Source organism: Phaseolus vulgaris, chromosome 4 (assembly GCF_051622355.1).
Source record: "Phaseolus vulgaris cultivar YP4 chromosome 4, ASM5162235v1, whole genome shotgun sequence".
NCBI classification, from domain to species: Eukaryota; Viridiplantae; Streptophyta; class Magnoliopsida; order Fabales; family Fabaceae; genus Phaseolus; species Phaseolus vulgaris.
Genome location: NC_143501.1, coordinates 2,285,322 through 2,303,901, shown reverse-complemented (window position 1 = coordinate 2,303,901; position 18,580 = coordinate 2,285,322). Strand labels below are relative to the sequence as shown.

At 33.4% G+C, this 18,580-nt stretch overlaps 4 protein-coding genes across 4 annotated transcripts; 2 read left to right on the top strand and 2 right to left on the bottom strand.

The window, feature by feature from the left end:
* Nucleotides 1–1,189: 1,189 nt before the first annotated feature.
* Nucleotides 1,190–3,127, top strand: LOC137836361 (uncharacterized). The gene is made up of 4 exons (XM_068645091.2): nt 1,190–1,422; nt 2,040–2,141; nt 2,367–2,623; nt 2,916–3,127. Exons 1-3 carry the CDS (start codon nt 1,240–1,242, stop codon nt 2,595–2,597), a joined length of 516 nt encoding a protein of 171 aa, XP_068501192.2. The 5' UTR covers nt 1,190–1,239; the 3' UTR covers nt 2,598–2,623; nt 2,916–3,127.
* A 2,726-nt stretch (nt 3,128–5,853) lies between these two features.
* LOC137836360 (low affinity inorganic phosphate transporter 4) lies at nt 5,854–7,615 on the bottom strand. The gene has a single exon (XM_068645090.2). The coding sequence runs from the start codon at nt 7,569–7,571 to the stop codon at nt 5,994–5,996; it is 1,578 nt and encodes a 525-aa protein (XP_068501191.2). The 5' UTR covers nt 7,572–7,615; the 3' UTR covers nt 5,854–5,993.
* A 1,068-nt stretch (nt 7,616–8,683) lies between these two features.
* Nucleotides 8,684–11,270, top strand: LOC137836358 (methyl-CpG-binding domain-containing protein 7). Its single transcript, XM_068645089.2, has 6 exons — nt 8,684–8,940; nt 9,773–9,901; nt 10,399–10,461; nt 10,573–10,713; nt 10,793–10,991; nt 11,084–11,270. Exons 1-5 carry the CDS (start codon nt 8,740–8,742, stop codon nt 10,988–10,990), a joined length of 732 nt encoding a protein of 243 aa, XP_068501190.2. The 5' UTR covers nt 8,684–8,739; the 3' UTR covers nt 10,991; nt 11,084–11,270.
* A 335-nt stretch (nt 11,271–11,605) lies between these two features.
* LOC137836671 (Raffinose synthase family protein) lies at nt 11,606–16,124 on the bottom strand. Its single transcript, XM_068645360.2, has 5 exons — nt 15,589–16,124; nt 14,219–14,956; nt 13,304–13,481; nt 12,576–12,943; nt 11,606–12,370 (listed from the first exon to the last, which is right to left on the bottom strand). Exons 1-5 carry the CDS (start codon nt 16,033–16,035, stop codon nt 11,810–11,812), a joined length of 2,292 nt encoding a protein of 763 aa, XP_068501461.2. The 5' UTR covers nt 16,036–16,124; the 3' UTR covers nt 11,606–11,809.
* Nucleotides 16,125–18,580: the final 2,456 nt, after the last annotated feature.

The window sequence follows — 18,580 nt, the reverse complement described above, 5'->3', positions numbered from 1 at the left end:
GATCATTGAAGATGCCATTTATATCATTCATTTACCTGCACAATTTTAAGTGGTTGATATTCTAATCAAATCTATTCTCCATTTGAAGCATTTTCATAGCAAACTAACCCGAGAAGTAACATCAATTTGAGAGGTGTAAAGGAAAAAAAAAAAAGAGTTTTATTAGGTTGTTAGTTATCTCCTCTTTTACTTTCTTCTATACTATCTTGAGTGAGTATGTAAGATGTATTACAGATTAATAGAACATTTGTTCTTCTTTCCCTATCTTTTCATATTCTTTCATTTTAAATTTCCATCTTTGGTTCCTAAAAGCTTATGACAATGACAATGTTTTGTGCTTGGTTAGTTGTGAGACTATGAGGTGTGAGTCCTGTAAACAAAAAACTTGAAAACCCCCTTTAACACTATCCTTCTTAGTTTCCCTCTTAAATATTTTTTTTTAAAATTTTTTATCATTAATATAATTTTTTTATCAAGATTTCTTATTCTATGAAATGTATAAAACATGTAAAAATGTGATTAAAAATATAGCAATTGTTAACAATTTTTTTTTTGTTTCCAAACAAATTGTTAACAAATGTCGATTTAATAATAAATTTATCTTGAGAATTTACTGATATAAAAACTTATTTCTCATCAAACATTTAGCCCCACAATCTAACTTAATTAATTATATATATAGATAGATTTTGTTTTAATATTTAAATTAAAAAACAATATTTTAAATATCTGTAGTAATATAAAAAGAGTGGATAAATATTTAAAAGCAAATAATTAGAATAAACAAATGCATTAAAAGTGGTCAAAAATATTAAAAAATGAATTGTAGAATATAAAAAAAAATTGTTAATTAATGATAAAGTTAATTTCTAAACATGACAAGATAGAACATCATTATTAACTTTCATATCTTAAAAAAAAACTAAAGCATAAAACAAGTAAAAGATAATAGTGCAAAGTCTTGAGAAATTAAAAAAAAAAATTAACTAATTAATAAGCTTTAAGTGAACCTGTTCTTTGTTTAAGTAGACTTCTCAGTTACCCTAATCCTTGCTAGGGTAAATTACTATTCTAGACACTACTTCCAAAACATTTATGTTACCTAGGGAAAAAAGTGGGGGTATTTTGGGTAACAATAATATGTTTGGTTATGAGATAAGAGTGAACAGACACAGATGAAAACACACACGAAAACACACTGCTGCAGTTGTCTTCAGAAAACATCAACAACACCAAACAATGTCGAGCAAAGACTCAAAGGTGAAGGAAGTAACACCATTCCAAGTTAAGAGAGAAGACATTTTCTACAGTGCTGAAAACGAAATCATGTTTTCAAGGGAGCTGCATGCTGGTAGTTCATCACATCTCAAGCTTTCTGATGAGGGAAAACTCCATGGATCTAGCCCTACTTACTCCGACAAGGTAAACCTTCTCTTCTTCATCCATCAAGTGTTGTTTATTCATTCATGCATGCATGCATAAGGTTCACTTAAGGATCTATGGATCTACCCAAAACACCATAGTGAAAGATGACACAGCTTCGGAAACATATAGATCTTGTTCTTTACCATGAAAAAGTTCTCTGCATTGTCTTTTTAGCCACAAAATAATGTTATCTTCAAGAAACTGACATGGTGTGATGTGATTGGTACAAAACATGCTGTTTTTGACACTTGCTCGGAGCTTAAACGGTTTTTTAGCTTTGTAAGAAGATATGTTGCTGAAAAATCCTATTTTATTTATTTTTTAATTGTAAAAACATGTTTATCGTGTTACAAGAGGTGTTTGATTCCTTGCATGGATATTATTATCTTGAAAAATTAGTTTTTGACCCTTTTGTTTAATTCCTTGCATGGATATTGTTATGAAGTTTTTTCACATTTATCTTGATTTTGAAGCTGAAAGATAAAAATCTTAGGTTTACCACCTATTCACCTACCTCTTGATGTTGTTTCTTTTTTCAATGTAGCTAAAAAGAACTGCAAAGAAGTTGTTTGAATTTCTCTCGGTGCTTTGATCTAAAACTATATTTTCTGCAGAATTCTACTGATCAGTCTGCAGTAGGACAGCAAATATCTTTTTCAGAAGATGAAGAAGAAGAGATGAACACTCCGGTGTTCTACAGACGCTATGGATCCAAGGTGAGTTTCAAAACTACAGAATTTAACAGTTGATTGTTGTTATTTGATGTCTGATCCTAACTGCTGAGATGTATAAGTTAAACAGTAAATGTCTTTGTTATTACTTGAAATCTGAGACTTAGGTGATATGTCAAGTTTGTATAGAGATGCAAAGTTTTTCTTTTTTAAAAAGAACAAAAGATGAATCATGTAGTTAATGTAACTATTTGTGGATGTATTGTGAAGAAACGAATGAAGTTGGATCATCAGAAAAACACCAACTCAGAGAAGAACATCAGAGGTCCGGTGCATGACTTACCTGGACCACCACCACAAAAAGTAACTTGGGTTCTGGCTGGTGCTCCCAACCAGTGGGATGCTTATGTTAATGGTTGTGCTGTTTCAGAAGCTGAGAAGCTCAGATGGGCTGAAGCATTTGTGCTATCCACCCGTGATAATGGTGATAATGGAAAGTGATAATGGTGATAATGGAAACAACTAGGGTAAGCTTGAAATAAACTAATTCTGCTATATATCATGTGATTTAAGTTTCTTTTTTCAATATTGTTGTTGAAGATCTCATAAGTGAATACAAATCTTATTTCATAAGAAGATGCAAATCTTATATCATAAGTCAGTTTTATATCTCAGTGTTTTATGAGATTAAGTTAAGTTTAAACACCATATCTTATCTAAATTTTATCTCATAAGTCAATTTTATATCTCAGTGTTTTATGAGATTAAGTTAAGTTTAAACACCATCGAAATCACTGATTGATAATATTCATTTTGCAGGGTTGGATGAGGATGTTCCTGAGCTGAGAGTAGCTGAGAATGAGATTATTCCCTTTATCTTGAATAAATTTTATGCAGACATTATTCTATTTTTAGAATATGCAGACATTATTTTTCCTTAAGAAGTGTAATTTGTATCACTGTTTGGATTGCACGTGGATTCTAGAATGCTGGGTAATGATCGATATTTTTGCTTTATCATTTCATTTCAATCTTGAGTTTTTTTTTGCAATATCAATATCTTATGTGCATGTTTACGATAATAACTTTTGTTCAAAAAGAATTGTTTGATCAGTACCACACACATGACACATACAAAAAATGTTTTCATGGTGTCAATTTGTTTTTTTCCTTTGGCAATTCACTCTAGTTTTCACTCCAATATATGGAATACGATACTTTCTATAAGAACACAAAGTTGAAGGCATTCTTTTTTTCTCTTTTATGGAGAAGCAAAGGTTTTAGAAACTTTATTTTTGAAAATGATATGATTTAGAACATTTCTAAAAAGTAATATAGAACAATGAGAAATATATAATTAATTAAGTATATGGTTTATAGAAAAGAAATGATTATATACAATAGCAATTTATCCACAAAGAAACTGAACAAAATTGAACAAAATGAAGGAAAAAATAATCAATTATATATAATATCTAATTATATTTCATTGTAATATTTGGAGAATTGATGTTTACAATTTCTAACTTGCCATTTAAAGGTTTGAAGAAATAGTAAGAAGGATTTTTGTGGACAAACTATTTGGTGTTTGATTTTAACATGAATAAGAGTGAAGAGTTGTTTGTGATAGATTTATTATCTTAGAAGAGCATATTTGATTTGTGGCAACTATTTTTTTATTGAAAACTAATAAATTAAGGAAAACATAGAATTAAGTAAAATAGAACATTTTAGAGATGTTTCAATCTTTATAAAAAAACCAGTTAAGTAAAACAGAGTATTTCAGGGATTAAGTAAAACAGAACATTTTAGGAATGTTTCAACCTTTATACAATGATTAAGTAAAACAGAACATTTTAGGAATGTTCCAACTTTTATACAAGAAAAATCAATTAAGTAAAACAGAGCATTTCAGAGTTAAGTATAACAGAGTAAAACTGAGCATTTCAGGATTAAGTATAACAGAGTAAAACTGAGCATTTCAGGGTTAAGTATAGCAGAGTAAAACTGAGCATTTAAGGATTAAGTATAACAGAGTAAAACTGAACATTTCAGGGTTAAGTATAATAGAGTAAAGCTGAGCATTTCAGGTTAAGTATAACATAACATCTCAGGATAAAGTATAACAGAACATTTCAGAGACGTTTCAACCCTTTAAAAAAATATCAGTAAATCTTTTATCACAAAAATAATATCAAGATGCATCTCTACTGCAAAACCAGAAAACCAAATCTAGCTAAATCTTTACAAAACACAAAATAATCCCAAACTAACCAACTATCTAACCAAATTATACCCCTCTCTGGACCATTTTATTAGCCATTGAGAATAACATAAGATAGTACTCAATAGAGAAATGTACTCAAATTTTACACACAAACCACTACATGTCGTTCTTATCTTTCTTTCTTTGTTTGGATTAAAAGAAGAACTAAGGTGCTCCTCATGAGTCTCAACTTTGTCTTCATGCTTAAAGTTTTCTCTGATAAAGATTCCAACTTTTCTTGAATGTTTCTCTTGTTTTCCTATAATCATTCTTCACATGTATTTGCAAGACTTGATATACTACTTTGATCTTGTTTTTTTGAAGCAATTTCAATACTTATGGTTCAAAGATCCTTGCAACTCCTTAATCTTCACGTATTCAGATTGGAGTCTTGAGCCAATGGTTTGTATGATGTCAATTAATTTTTCTAGGAGATCTATATCATGAGTAAAAGGTGTCAGTATCATAGTAAGGATTAAGGTATTGTAGTTGTGTAAAGAGATAGAGGAAATGAGCTTTAAGGTAAGTCTGTTATATAAGGATTGAGATATTCCTGAAATATCTCTTATTTATTCATTCGTTTTCTGCTGATAAAAAAAGTCACATATGCGATCAAAGATTTGTAAAAGTATGAATGACATGATCTTTTCCACAGTCATCTGATTTGTCATGTGGTTTTCTCTCCACACCCTCTTCATCATTTTTGTGTGTCTCAATACATGACAAAGATAATTGGCTACCTTAAGCTCATTTGAAATACTTCCTCATTAGTGTTTGGAGTCTCACTTTCTTGATCTTCTCACCACTAAAAACACACCTTTGTAAAAAATCTTAAATTTCCTTTGTTATAGATGCTTTTGGATATCCTATCAAAGATGCTCACATTTACACTTTAGTGAATCATAACATCCTTGTGAAATTCCTATGCTTCCATTAGGTTGTTTTCCAATTCTTGATAGTCATTCTATACAACACTTAAATTTAAAGACCACACTCATTTGTGTATTCCATCTATCTTAATGTTTGCCATCAAACATTCATAAATTGTATGGAAATCTTTCATTTTAAATCATGATTTTTAACAATCAGATAGGGAGAGAAAAAACTACAATGACAACCATCACTTCTCATAGTGAAAACACAGTTTTTTCTGCTATTTCTAATAATCTTTTTCTTTAAGGTAGCTGCTGGAATCATTGATTCATGTGTGGGTACTCATGTAAAACTCTTACATCTCTCAATCCCTATATCATTCTATGGGCGTTGTTCAACATTTCTCCTATATTGTTGCTTTATAATATTTAAAAATACGAAATATGAGAAATAAAAGGTAGAATATAAAAGGTGGTTAACTAATGATATTGTTAATTTGTAGTCATAAAAATGAATGCACTTTTCGTAACAATGGTTCTCCTTTCAATAGATTAACACAAAATATATTAACAACATACATTAATCCACGATCACAAACACAAATCCAATCTCTTATTCGTAGAATGTATAAACCTATACCATGAGACACCAAAAACCATCAATTTTGGCCCCATTATTGCTATGATATTAGTACTTGTAACCATTGTTCTTATTATCATACTGTAATAAACCTGCAATTGAATCCATTTTTGTTCAGTTCACATGGTCTCGCTCCTTGCTCCCTGTGCCCTAGTATTGTTGGGCGTTGGCGTGAGTTCACTCTCTCTCCCATCTTCTCCAGAAATCTCCTCCAACGATCTTCCCTTAGTCTCAGTAACCAAGAAGGAGCAGAAGAACCCTAACATGTTAGTCACCGCCAGAATAATCATGGCCTTCTTAATCTTTCTCGTTTCACCACCCACCGTCAAGCTCTGTATCCCGAACGTCCCCACCAGCGCCCCAGCCTTCCCCGCCGCCGCACTCAGCGCATGGCACGTGCTTCTCACGCGGGTCGGAAACAGCTCCGCCGGAAGCACGAACGTGGTGCTGTTGGGTCCAAAGTTGGCAAAGAAGAACGTCAACCCGTAGAGAAGAGCGAAGAGGCCCTTGCTCTCGTTCTTGAGGTAATCGTACTTCACACCGATCACAAACATGAAGAACGACATCATGAAGAAGCCCACGAGTTGGATTTTGTAACGGCCCAGCTTCTCGATGAAGAAAACGGTGAACCAGTAACCGGGGAAGGTGCCGAACAGAGCGATCACGAACATCGCACGTGACGTCTGGAACACTTCGCTGATGGCACTCATGTTAAACTCTTTGTCTATGAGTCCAATCGCAGGGAAAATATCCTTCTGCGTTAGATTCTGGCTGTAGAACGCGATGTCAAGAAGAAACCAGCAGGTCATGGTTCCGATCAAATGGCGACCGTGACGCTGGAAGAACTCGTTCGACCACAAAGGGTAGTTATTCGCAGCGTTGAACTCCGCCACCTTATCCTGCTCCGCTTGGATTTCAATGTCCAAAACTCTCGCCATATCTGCAGCAGCTTGTTTCGCGTTGCCCTCTATGATGGCAGTGTAGCGTCCAGTTTCTGGCATCTTCATTCGCCAGTAGTAAGTCAGCAACGCCGGAACGGCGCCGATCATGAGAACCAACCGCCACAGAAGATCACTCTCCGGTTGCGTGGACAAGACGCGGTTTTGGATATACGACGGAGCAGGGTAGTAGGATCTGAAAAGCGCAGCTAGTGTCATGGAGACAAGCCCCGCGAAGATGATTCCCACGCCCTGCATGGCGAACACGGCGGCTATAAACGCGCCGCGTGTCCTCTTGTTGGCGTACTCCGACATGATAGTTGCGGAGAGGGGGTAGTCGCCGCCGATGCCAAAGCCGAGCCAGAAGCGAAAGAAACATAGCGTTCCCATTACGGACTTTGCGGAGGAGCCCAAAGAGAGACCAGAGGCGATGGCGCAGAGAACCATGAGGATGAGAGTGACTCCGTAGACCTTTTTGCGGCCGAGTTTGTCGCCGAGCCAGCCAAAGACTAGCTGGCCCGAAAGGGTTCCGACAATGGCGACGCCGACAACGAGGTTGTTGACAGAAGTTGGGAGCTTCCCCGGCTTGTCGGAGCTAGGGTCGAAGTAGTACAAGCGTCCAAGAAGTTTGGAAACAGTGGAGATACAGAAAAGGTCGTAGGCGTCGGTGAAAAAGCCCATGCCTGCAATGACTATGGCCGTCACGTGGTACCATTGGGTTCGCGCTGAATCAAGCGCTTCAAGCACTTCCAGTGCCATTGTTAACAAACCTTCCTCTTCACTTTCCTCACAACTGGTTTATTATCTTCTCTCACCATCAACACTTCTCTCCTTATATATACATACAAGACAAATGTTTATACAAGTTTGAAACTGTTTAATGCAGCCATGGACGTTTACACCTAGGCTTTTGGGGATGTGAACTAGAGAAAATTGGGATTAAATGCTACTTTTTTATGTGGATATTCTCCTTGCCATGATCATCTCAGAAGGATATGCTTAATTTTGGCTAAGTTTTGTTTGGCTTCTTCTTCTTCTTTGTTGCTGGTGCCCATAGGGAATGCCATGGCATTATTCTGTTGGGGTTTTAGCTGCTTGTGACAGCTATCAAATGATGAAGTGAATGTGAGACAAAGAAAGTTACTATGCTTGTTTACAATGTGTTCTTCATCAATTTATTAACACCACAAGTGTCAAAAATAATAATATTTTATTTATATTGTGGATCCACAAAAATAATGATGTTCTGAACTTAAGAATTAAACATCTAAACTCATGGTTAACCCAAAAGGTAATATGAATATAAAAGTGGTGTAAAAGGAAAAAATAATCATTGTTTTCTCCTTTTAATTTCTCTATATTACAATTATATGTGCATTTATGTACCATATATTACATATTAATAAACCATTTATTTTTATTTTTTAATATTTTTTTCTTCTTTACAAACAACTTATGTTCATATATGGTAGTAAAAAGAAAAAATTAAATATGTATTTTATTTATAAAAAAACTCTAATACTTTCAGATTCAATTTATTTTTTCTACATCCTTAACATTATTATTTTAATAATTTTATATATAATTTAATTACAAATTTAATCTTTATTATATATATATATATAACCATCATAAGATTATATGTCAATATATAATTTTTCATTATAAAAAGACAGGTAAATCTTTAAAAATATGAAATATGAGAAATAAAATATAGAATATAAAAAGTTGTTAATTGATGATATTTTTAATTTGTAGAGATAAAAAGATAGAATATAAACAAGTCAATAGTAATAATATTATTATATAAGGAAATAAAAAATAAAAAAGTTATTGTGTTTTGTTGAATCAGACTCTTCAGATATCCTTAACCTAATGAGTAGACACAGACATTGTTGTTAGCATTGCAGAACAACACTACCATACTATGATGTCCTGCAAGGAAGAATCAGAGGTAGAAGAAGAGGTAACTCCTCTCCATGTTCAGAGAGAAGACATTGTCAACACTGTTCAAAGCCAACCCCTTTCAACTCAGCTGCATGTTGGTAGTTCATCACAATTCAAGCTTCCTCATGGTTGGATTGTGGAGAAAAAACCACGTCGCTCTAACCCTACTCATCTTGATAGGGTACATCTTCTCTTTCTCACTCATCAACTATTGTTTCTTCATTCATTCATGCATGCATAATGTATCACTGTCATCTTCATCTTCAAGGATTACAGTTATGTTTTACATCTACACAAACACCATAGCTAAATATATGACACAGTTTATGAGGCATTTCTGGAATTTTTTTACCCTAGACGGTGGGTTAATCTGAAATTTTCACTTTTCATTATAGCCCTTTTGTGCAAATAATTTGTAGGGATTAATTAACATGGTGCAGCACGATTGGTAGATAACAGTTTAGGAGGCATTTCTGGATCTTTTTCCTTTACTGTGAATAACTCTCTACATTCTCTTTATAGCTGCAAATAATGTTATCATCTCTAAGACACTGACATGGTGTGATATGATTGTTACAAAACACGCCGTTTTGACACTCTCTCTGTTTCATCAATTTATGTATGCGTATGAAGATCAATTTATTTCATCATGTTAGAAGAGTTTAGATCCTTCAATGGATATTAGTATGATGAGAAATTAGTTTTTGACCTTAGACTGTGGGTTAATCTGAAATTTGCATTTTTCAATATTGTCATTTTGTGCAAATAATTTGTAGGGATTAATTAACATGGTGTAGTATAGTTGGTAGATAACCACGAGAATTAAGCATGTTGCCAAGACTTGGATTTTCAAGTTTAGGTCTAAAAAAATCTGTTGGGGAGAATTCAATCCCTTAGATAAACAGCTCTACCATATGTAGATAGCAAGGTCTTTGTTTTTTTTTTCTATTTTGTGCTTCATTTCTTCCCTTTTTGGCAAAGATTTGATGGTTATTATTGTTTTATTTGTTCAGTATTACTATGAACCGCACACCAGAAGGAAGTTTCGTTCTTTGTTATCTGTTCAGAGACATCTAGCAAAAGAAGCTGGAGATGATGATATTAGTGAAAAAATGATATCAAAAGATATAAAAACAGACACTGTGAGTTCTAATTTCATATTTTGTAACTTTTTTAAGTATGTATTTATAATGCACAGTGTGAGTAACATTTAGAAAAGACAATGAAATATTTCTGAATGTCCACACAAAATTTGTAGAGGAGAAATGTTGAAATGATTGAACATTTTCATGTTTAGACACTTTGCACCTCTTATAATGACACTAATCAATGTTTTGATTGTTATGGAGAAATTCCTGTAACACCAATAAGGTATGCCTAAACTTTACCTTCCACCCAATCTCTTCTGTTAGTTTTTTTAGACTACTTTTCTTTCTCATTTTTCTTTTGGAGATTTTAACTTTTAATTGCTCATTTGAAGATGCAACATTAAAAAAATTTACTCCTACAATGTATCTAAAACAACTGCAAAGAAGTTGTGGAGGTGTAAGATCTTAAGAACTTGTGGAGGTGTAAGGCCTTAAAAACTTGTGGATTAAAGATTTCTCAGTGTTTTGGTTTTAAGTTATATTTTCTGCAGAATTCTACTGAGTCTGGGGAAGGACAACAATTAGAAGAAAATGCAAGTACAGCAATAACCAAGGTACAAAAACCAAGCACAAGTCATTTTCAATTTGATAATTAATAGTGGTGATTTCAACATATATCTGCATGGTTTGCCTCTTTATAAATCTAATTTATGTTTTCTATTCAGTGGACAGTGAAATCAGACACCTCCGAGAAAAAAGTTCGAGGTACAAGAAGTTGCCGAAATCGTGCTTATAAACCTTATTCGGTGGAACAAGAAGAAATAATCACTCCAAAGTCCAGCAAGCACTCTGTTGAATCTGCTGCGGTGAGTTTCAAAGCTACAGAACTTTATAACATTGAAAAAACTGATAATGTATCTAATGTAACTAGTTGAATGTGATCAGAAGAAAACCAACTCAGAGAAGAACAACAGAAATCCGGTACATAACTTGATTGGACCACCACCAGACAAAGTAAGCTGGGTTCTGTCTGGTCCGGAGGGCTTCTGGAACCCTTTTGTTGATGGTTTGGCTGTGACAGAAGCTGAAAGGCTGAAATGGTCCGAAGCATTTGTACTATCCATCCGTGATGACGAAGACTAAGGTAAGTTTGAAATAATCTAATACTGCTATCATGTGATTCAAGTTTTTCAAAAGCATTGAGAGTCACTAGTTATTTTTCATTCAATTTTTCAGGGTTGGATGAGGATTTTCTGTAATTGAGAATGGGTTATGCTGCTGAACTTACCTTAAAATTTATGCAGACCTTATTTCATTTTAGCATATGCAGACACTTCTAAACTGGGTTATGATTGAGGTTTTTGCATTATCATTTCATTTTAATCTTGAGACTTACTGTCAAATGATTTATCCTATATACATATGGACTTTAACAACTCTTCTCAATTATATAGTGCTATAGCATAACTATATAATTTTCAAATGTTTCCTGAAAAACTTCTAAACATGCAGAGGCAAACCTAATTGATATATTCTGGATTTTTATAAAATCCATCCAATGAGTTAAACATATTATAGTGTGTGAATTTTTTTTACACAATTACTAAATCATGTGTTTCTAGCTACCACATCATTAAACGTGTTTGGCTGTTATGGTCAAACTCTTTAAAGATCTCAAAACACAAGATTGGATGATAGGTTAAAACTTATTCAATAATGGCAAATCACTGATCATTGAAAGATAAGGAGCAAAAAAAGTACTTGAAAGAGAAACAATGGTATTATAATCAAGAGAAATTGACATTAATTGGATACACAAGAAACTTGATATTGACTAAATTATCAGACCAATCTATTGTTTCCCTCAGCATGGAGGAGAAAATTCTAATAAGAGGGATAAAAGGCCCCTTGACATTATTCACTGTGGACAATAATTCAAAAAATAAAAGATCACTCCCTAGTTCAGAATGCAAACTGAACAGTGGACAATTTTGAAGACGGCCATGGCACTTGAATTTTCACCATGGACCCTTCATATTCAAAATCAACTTCTTTCCCATCAATTCTACAAGTGTTAGGTCTCTCTGAAGCATAGACCCTCATCTCCCCAGTGCCTCTTACTCCAACTTCCACCAGATTTTGAGTCTCATCAAAGGTCAAGGACTGGACTGCTGCTCCAGTGTTCAGCATATTCACCAAACCAATTGGAGCAAACTTCACAGACTTGCCAGACAAGACAGTCACAGGAGAAACTGTTATTAGCTCAAAATTGAATGGCTCCAAGGAAATCTCTTCACTATCAGAAGGTGCTGAGAGCACAAGTTTCTTGGATTGGCTGAAATACAAGGCGAAAAGCTCCACCCCTTCAATGGAAATTGGGTTGTTTCCACTATCCCACTCAATGTCTTTTGGATTGGTCTTGGTTGATACCTTGTGAGAAAACTCAGCAGCACATTTATTGGACCTAGTCTCACGGAACCAGCCTCCTCCTTGGCAGTTAAACACCCCAAGAACGCCAGTGTACTGTATCAAAAGTATTTGTTTCAGTATTTGTATTTAACATAATTTGAACATCAAATAATTATTTGCATACAATTAGCTTTCTCTCACTATAGGATAAGATAGTTTCTGCATAAATAAGGCTTGTCAATGCCATAACAATGAATAAGATTGGGATTTGCAAAGGAAAGAATGAACTGAACAATGAGATCTGAGGAGGGTAGTTGACCTTGTTGAGGTTCCATATTTTGAGCATTGTTTTGCCATCATGGAGAGGGTCAGCAAAGAGACAATCCCGGGTTGGGAGTGCATAGTTCTCACATCTGAGGATGGACCCATCAGGCAAGACCAGGGTCTTGAGCAGCTCAAAGTTGTGGTTCCCAACTGTGTCACTGATGTAAATGGGGCCACCAGAAATGGCTCTTGAAGCTGCATGGAAAGCAGCACAAGGGTGAGTAGACTGGAACATATCCCAATCTGGCTGGATGAAGTTGCCCATCCACAAGCTGTTGTAGGCACAATGCACCATGTGACATCCTTGCAGCCAATATGTACCATTTGGATCACCATAAGGGTCAGTGCACCAGAAATCATCCCCTGATTCAATCCAAGTCATAAACACACATCAGATCAATGGAACTTCACTCCAAATAGGAAAACTACTGCCAGAAGGTTCCTCCCTATGCAAAGGTATAAGGAGCATCATTGCACACAACACATCCTTATCCTTACATTTTATTTGAACACATGACCAATCTATCATTTCATAAGAACTCACCATCTAATTCCAAATAGTGAAAAGGACAAAGCTTAGATGCAATTCCTTGAGAGTGTTGCTTTTTCACTTAGAATTGAAGTTTCAACAGCAAATATTTCTAAGAATGAAGAGAAGTGATTCCTAAGTTTTGTCCTAATAATATAGCTAATTTTATGTTATGTTGTGTACATTTCACTTACCAACACGACCAAGGGATATTGCTTCAGTTCCCAGCAACATGAAATCGTTGCAATGCTCCATGCTGGCAATGACACCGTTTCCCTTGAAATGTTTTCTCACTGAAGCTGTGAGAGCTTTGTAGTATGCTTTTGCCATATCCACTCGTCCTCCATATTTCTCACACACCATTTCAAGCAACTGTTTCACAAATTCAGTACATCACAACTCAGAATCCATACAGAAACAAAGAAAGAAATCAAAGCTTAACCAAAAGTTCATCTTGGTAATTTGCATTTCACAAGAAACAAAAGTTGCATTTTAAAAATGTTAGATGGGTAAAATGAGAGCAAAATTAAGTTTTTTATTAAAAAAGAGTAATTTTTAAAAATAGAAAATCTAAAAAAAAGGTTGAAAATTGGACTAGCAGTGAACTATGAGACTCGGAGATTCTTCTTAAGATAAGTATCGATGAAATATCCAATTTAAAAATAATATATTTATTGAATTTCTAACCATTATAGGAGAATTATAGGAGGAGACTCGGAGATTCTTCTTAAGATAAGTATCGATGAAATATCCAATTTAAAAATAATATATTTATTGAATTTCTAACCATTATAGGAGAATTATAGAAGAATTCTAATGTAATTTTAAAAAAGAAAAATAAATTAATTTTTTAAAAAAATAAATTTATTATATAAATTTTTATTTTGATCATAAAAATAAAAATGTCAGTGAAATATGTAATTTTAAAAATAATATATTTATTTGATTTCTAGACAATTCTAATATAATTTTTTTTTAAATATATTTTAAAAAATTAAATTTATTGTATAAATTTTTATTTTTATTATAAAAATAAAAATAAATTATTTTAAACCAGTTGTGTCAGTGTCTATGTTTGTGGTAGATACGTAGTGAAGAAAGGGACTTACGTGGATGACATCTACTTTGACCCCATCAATCCCAGCACGCTCCAGATGCGCGTGAAGCCCCTCGTACATCTCCGCCACCCTCTCCGGCGGCACCACCCCGACTCCGTTCTCCAGTATCTTATCCACGGCGAGATCCTCCATCGTCATCTTCAACCCCTCCGACAGCTCCGGCCTCTCCACCACCGCCTCCGCCATCCCCGCCGCCCCGGGCCTCACTCCTCCCCAGTAGCCGCAGAGCGCGTGCCACACGTAAACATACTCCACCGTCTCAAACGCCTCCTTCAACTCCCTCACAAACCCTCCCAACCCTTCCCCTTTCTTGTAATCCCTGAACTTGTAATTCTCCTCGTAACTCATCAACCGGCACGGCATCTGTTCTCCGGCCACCGTCTGGTTCATCCCCTCCTTCTCCGGTTCCGCGTCATGGCTGATGCACTGCCACCCATCGTCGATCAGCACGAACCCCGGTGGACAACCGCCGTCGACCAGCCCCTTCACGCCCTTCTTCACGCCGTCAGGGTGCACCGTCAGGTAAAACGCGTCCCACGTGCACCAACCGAACTTCTCCACGATTCCTGGAACGGTTTTCTCTTCTAGAAGGTTGAAGCTCCCCAGATGCGCCCTCACCACGCGCGTCGCTTCCTTCACCACCGTGAAGGGGTTATCCCCTGCATGCACGTACACCACACTCTCGTACGACGACCCTTTCACGCGCCTCGACCCACTCTCCACGCACACCTTTCCAAAATCCAATTAATCATATTAATTACAAAAATTATAATATTTTTGAAGAATTCAATATTAAAATTCAATGTTTTTAAATTTATAAATTCTAAATCTTAAACCATAAGCCTCCCCCATGACTTATTTAAAATGATAAAAATGTCTTTTTCTAATTTTTAGAGACAACTCAAAATTGTATTTTTAATTTGATATTTTGCAATATATTTGTGAATTTAAATTTTCAAAACACTTTTATGAATTTTTAAATCTTTTTTCACATAATATATTTTTGGATGTTGTTTTACAGAATTGTTTGTTTTCCAAGTATATTTTAGAATAAATACAAAAATCTATCTCATACTATATTTTTTAATTTTGGATTTTAGAATTTCTTTTCTAAAATAAAATTCTTGTTTTTCAAGTATATTTTAAAATTTTATTTTCAAAATACAAAAATCTATCTCAGATCTTCTTTTTTTAATTCCAAATTTTTATTTAAAAAATAAAAGACAATTTTAAAAATTCAATGTATTTTTAATTTCAAATTCTTTTTCCCAAATAAAAGATAATTTTAAAAATTAAAAAAAAAAACATTAGGGGTGCAGAAAGCAATTATCTCATAGTGTTCATGCAAATTTAAAAGTTACCGAAATATTGTCATCTGAACCGGGTAGGAGGGAGGCACGAAAAGGGCCTTCAACAATGGGAAGAAAAAGAACATAAGGCCGGTCTGAACCGGGTTCAAGCATCAGAAACTGAGTTTCCGTTTCAAGATCACCACCGTTGCAACCGGTCCAGAGAGTGGTCCACCAAACCTTGAACCGGAAGATGGAGGAAAAGTTGATATTTTTCAGTTGCCCTAAGGGTGCCACATGGCGAGAATCTGCAGAAGAAGCTCTAAAACCTAGAAAACAACCTGTGGTGTGAGTGTCGTAGGTGCATGGAGTTAAGGTTATGTTTTGGGGCACTTGAGAAAGAAGAACATGGCCCTTAACTTGTAGGGTTGAGTTGGAAATGGTGAAAGGTGAAGGGTTGAAGCCATTAACATGCTTTGTGATGGAAGAAGATGAAGGTTTGTTCAAGCTTGGAGCCATAGTGAAAGATGAGAAATTTAGAATGGAAGAAGAAACAGATATGTTTGTTAGAGTTTGATTTGATGAAGTAGAAAGAACATGTATTTATAGAGATGCCATGAACATGAAGGTGTGGTCCAAAAGAGTTGGTTTTGAAATCAAATCATGGTTTTGGTGAGTTTTTTTTCATAATAAAATATGTATTAATTATTAATTGTCTTTTTTTTTATTAAGTAGTCTTAAAAAAATGTTAAACTATACTTTTTTATTTGTCTTATTTTTATTTTTTAAAAACAAATATACATAGATAATGCATCATTATTTATTTTAATAAAGAAAAATTATAATCAAAATATTTTAAACAAATATCTCTTTATTAATTGATATTATATATATAATAATAGAAATTTTAAAACATTTAAAAACTCAATTATCTAATAGTTATTGAAAAATATTGACCATCATTATTGTAAGATCAAGAACATTCAAATCAATAAGATTTCATGAGAATGTGTGGCTGATTGTTCTTAACTAAATACTTTCTGCAAATACCACAAACAAATCAAAAAATAAATAATTTTTCTTTTTTTTCATGGATTTTTTTTCTAATTTATATTTTGTGGAATTCAACAGAGGAAATATTTTGATCATCTGGCCGTATTTAAGTAAAAAGTTAGTCAAATTTATGAATTAGAAAAAAATATTTTATATTATTTTAAAAAAATAAATTATATGATCCAAGTAGGGTCTTCATTTTTTTTCAATTCATTTTATTATTTCTTTTTTATTTATGTAAGTCTTTGTAACTTTCTTTTTCTAATATTTTATATGAGACTCTAAATTGTAGGCAAAATTTGTGGGAAGACGTGCACCGACAGATGCCACGTGTACACAGCATGGTTAAACCGACAATAATAAAATAGCAAACTACAGTGACACGTGCAGAGTTCACAATTTTTTAAATTTAAACATTAATTAATACTATAATATTTTTCTCTCTACTAATTAATATATACTGTTGAAAGGAGTATAATAAGTATTATTTTTGTATTCAGAATTAAAGTTATATTTTGATAGTGAACAAAATAAAGGATTAAATTAAATATTATTGAGCAAACAATTGTGTATAAGTTTTGCTCAAATTTAAAATGCATATAAATTTTTTTATAACTCATCATAATATGAATTTAAAATACATTTATGTATTGGACTAAAATCATGTTAATCCAATAAATCATAAATTATGAGGCGAATCACTTAAAATATGCATCTAAAATAAAGTTGTGAAATTAATTTATGCATAATTTATGATAATATCTTTATTTGTGAAGATTTTGACCAAGAAAAATCAAAAGGGCACGTGGCAATGGGAATGAGAGGTTAGTTTGTGACCGTTGGAATACGTTAAGAACAGTTGGGACACGTGTCATTTGGATATTTGGATAAGATAAGACAGTTGTGGATTTTGAATGTCGGTGGAAAAGGGTACATAAATTGAAGACTAAAGACAATGATGCTTACCATTGAAATAATATTTTATTAGAAATTGAAGAATATATTAAAAAATTAAATATAAAAATAAATATTAAAAAAGAAAAGAATTTGATACTTGTCCTTGAAAGAGGCTACAATAATATTTGGCAGATAAAGCCTTAAATAGCGTGTTCCTTTTTTATTATTCTACTGAGTGTGAAACGTGGCATGGAGTAGTTGAAGGCATATTTTTTAATCTTTTTAATTTTATTTGAAGGTATATTTTTTTAACTTTTTTAATTATATTTTTATTTTTTGTTGAAGGTATCTTACTAAATGACACCTTGCATATATTCTTAAGGGTTGGCTTGTATTGATGGAAACGGTGACCAACTCAAAAAACAAAGAAAAATGCTTCTAACACCTCCCTTTTTTGAACTTGCACCTCCACTATTAGCGAAATGAATGCATTGTCTCATTTGCTTTTTCCTTATTGCACCCCACCACTACTCTCACCATCACTATAAAAGAAGAAGAGATGGAGGATAGAAAAAGAAAAGCAAAACATGATTTGCTCCAAAACATATTTTATGTGTTCTGAAAATTTCATTCTACTGAAAAGTTTGTTATATTGAATTTTTTGTTACATAAGCTTATTTTAGAATATATTTGATGTGTTAAAATTCTATTTTAAAAATCTTATATTATTTCATAAATGTGTTCCAAAATACGTTTCATAAGTTTATTTTGGAATCCAAAAATCACTTCAAAGAAAGGTAAATTAGTCATTTTAAAAATTATGGGTGCATGTTCATATTGAGGGGTGCAGAAAGAATTTGTCAGAAACTAGAGAGAGTTGTTAATTCTTCACTTACCTGGTCAACAACTACTTTCAAGATTAGACTATTTCTTCTTGTAATGTGTCACTCCATAATTTGAAAAAAATAAAATATTATAGTATTATTATATTTTGGATTAGGTTTTAATATTGGGTGTTGAATGAACTTTTTGGATTGTTCATTCAGAAAATAATATGTTTATTTAATGGAAAACATACAAATGTGTTATATTGAGAATAAATGAGAAAAAAAAT